At 54.2% G+C, this 1,937-nt stretch overlaps 1 protein-coding gene across 1 annotated transcript in view; it reads left to right on the top strand.

Annotated features, from left to right (window-relative positions):
- Positions 1-1,083: 1,083 nt before the first annotated feature.
- The window catches only part of klf7b (Kruppel like factor 7b), a 23,816-nt gene continuing 22,962 nt past the window's right edge, over positions 1,084-1,937 (top strand). Inside the window, exon 1 of the mRNA XM_067261111.1 lies at positions 1,084-1,113. Within this exon, the coding sequence (XP_067117212.1) occupies positions 1,084-1,113 (30 nt within the window). The remainder of the gene's footprint in view (positions 1,114-1,937) is intronic.

The raw sequence follows: 1,937 nt of genomic DNA, 5'->3' as shown, positions 1-1,937 counted from the left end.
CCACCAACGGGGGAGGGAGGAGAGAGAGATGCAAGGGGGGGAAGGGGAGAAAGAGATGAAGGAGGGGAGGTGGGAGAGGGAAGAGTGAGATGGGTGGGGGGAGAGGGGGGAGTCAGGACCCAGCAGTCAGAGAGATGGGAGGGAGAGGGGAGGTAGGAGCTCAGTGACAGTGTGTCTGGGACATCAGAGGGGGGCTGGGGGTGACGATGGGTGACAGGGCATCCAGGCAGACCTCTCCATGATATCTGGGTCCCGTCAACGCAGCTAAAATGGGACATAAAACCTCTAGGCTGTGGAGGAATAAACCAACATCGGGTGCGGCAAAAACAAGGTGTCGAGGGAAATGGTTTCATCAAGTCAAGCTCATAAAAGGCGATTTATGGCTTTGGGCTTTGACCGAGGGCTGTTCAGCCTCCTCCTCTTTCTGAGTGTGTGTGGCTCTGTTGACCGCTGGGTCTGTTCATGGCTTGGTAATCAAGGCCAGGGTCATAACTCAGGGAGCTGAACAAAGAGAAAGACTGAAATCAAAAGCAGTAAACAGAAATATAGAAGGTATCTGAGCTCCGGGAGACCCCCCCCCCCCCCCCCCCCCCCGAGTGAGGAAGGTGGATTTGTTATCTTGGTCGGTGTGGACAGTCTCTTTCGCACCCTGATCACCACTACCAGCACCTCTCCCCCCTCCAGCTCCTCTCCTTCCCCAGGACGCAGGCCTCGCAGGTGGAGAGAGCTCACTGCCACGGAACCCCCCGGAGAAGAGAAGTGGGACTGGCGTCTGGTTGGGCCTTGCAGCCACCTCCGTCTTCACACCTCTCAGAGCGAACCCCCCCCCCCCGCACAAGGAGTGACGGCCGCAGACATGGCGTGCAGGGTCACTTCTGATCTCACCAGGGAACATCCGACTGACCCTGCCACGTCCCCAAACACACACGCAAACACGCACACGCAGACCCACACCAGGACGCATCACACACGCACACAAACCGTCGCGTCTCAGCAGTGTCTGTCACTAACGACACATTCGAACTTCAACAGACCAGGGAGATTACCACACAATTACACAAACGCACACACACACATGCGATAATGCCGCCAAACCCCATCTCCAAGATTGCCGTAAAGCTTTAACCTAATTCAGCCTCCTCTTAGACAGCTACTGACTTCCAGTCCCTCTCAACTCTTCCAGGCAGGCAGTCCACAGCTGAGACAGATTATAAACACACACACACATTCACACACATGTACACACTCGCACACACGCTCAGTGCTCCCTCAGAGCAGGTGGGAGCATCAGCTTTCTCTCCCATCACCCACCTCCCCGACATACCTCCCCCTCCTCCCCCAATTCCACACACACACACACAAACACACACATCTCCCTTGCAGAGATCTGACATGCAAATGAAGCGAGCTGGGCATTTGCATCTACCTGACTAAACAAACAGAAATTAGGGGAGACAATCAGAGCACATAAGGAGTGAGAAATGAGATCTGAAAACACCTCTCCCCAGGCTTATAAATAATGCAACATTGTGTGTTTTTAAAGAAGCGCTGTGCTTCTTTAAACGCGCACACAGGTTCATGCTGACAGGAAAAGAAGTTCCTCACTCCTAGGTAGAGGAGGGGAGGGGAGGAGAGAGGAGAAGAGAGGAGGGGACGGGAGAGGAGAGCAGCACCAGGCACCCAGCCTCATCTCAGGAGCCATTGATTTGGATGTAAAAGCTGTCCCTCTTCAGAGATAAAGCACGTGTTTGTACATTACGCTATAATAACCTGGACGGAGGATGTCGTCCAGAATCCAGCAGCGTCTCCTCCTGACGCGGCCAGTACTTAAACCTGCTCTGACCTACATAACTGCCAGGAAGGAGAGAGGGAGAAAAAAACCCTCCTCCGGACTGCCGAAGCCCATCTCACTTTTAATTAGAGTGGACCGTCACCCC

This window comes from Osmerus mordax, chromosome 2 (assembly GCF_038355195.1).
Source record: "Osmerus mordax isolate fOsmMor3 chromosome 2, fOsmMor3.pri, whole genome shotgun sequence".
Taxonomy (NCBI): Eukaryota; Metazoa; Chordata; class Actinopteri; order Osmeriformes; family Osmeridae; genus Osmerus; species Osmerus mordax.
This window is presented reverse-complemented; position numbering and strand designations above follow the sequence as displayed.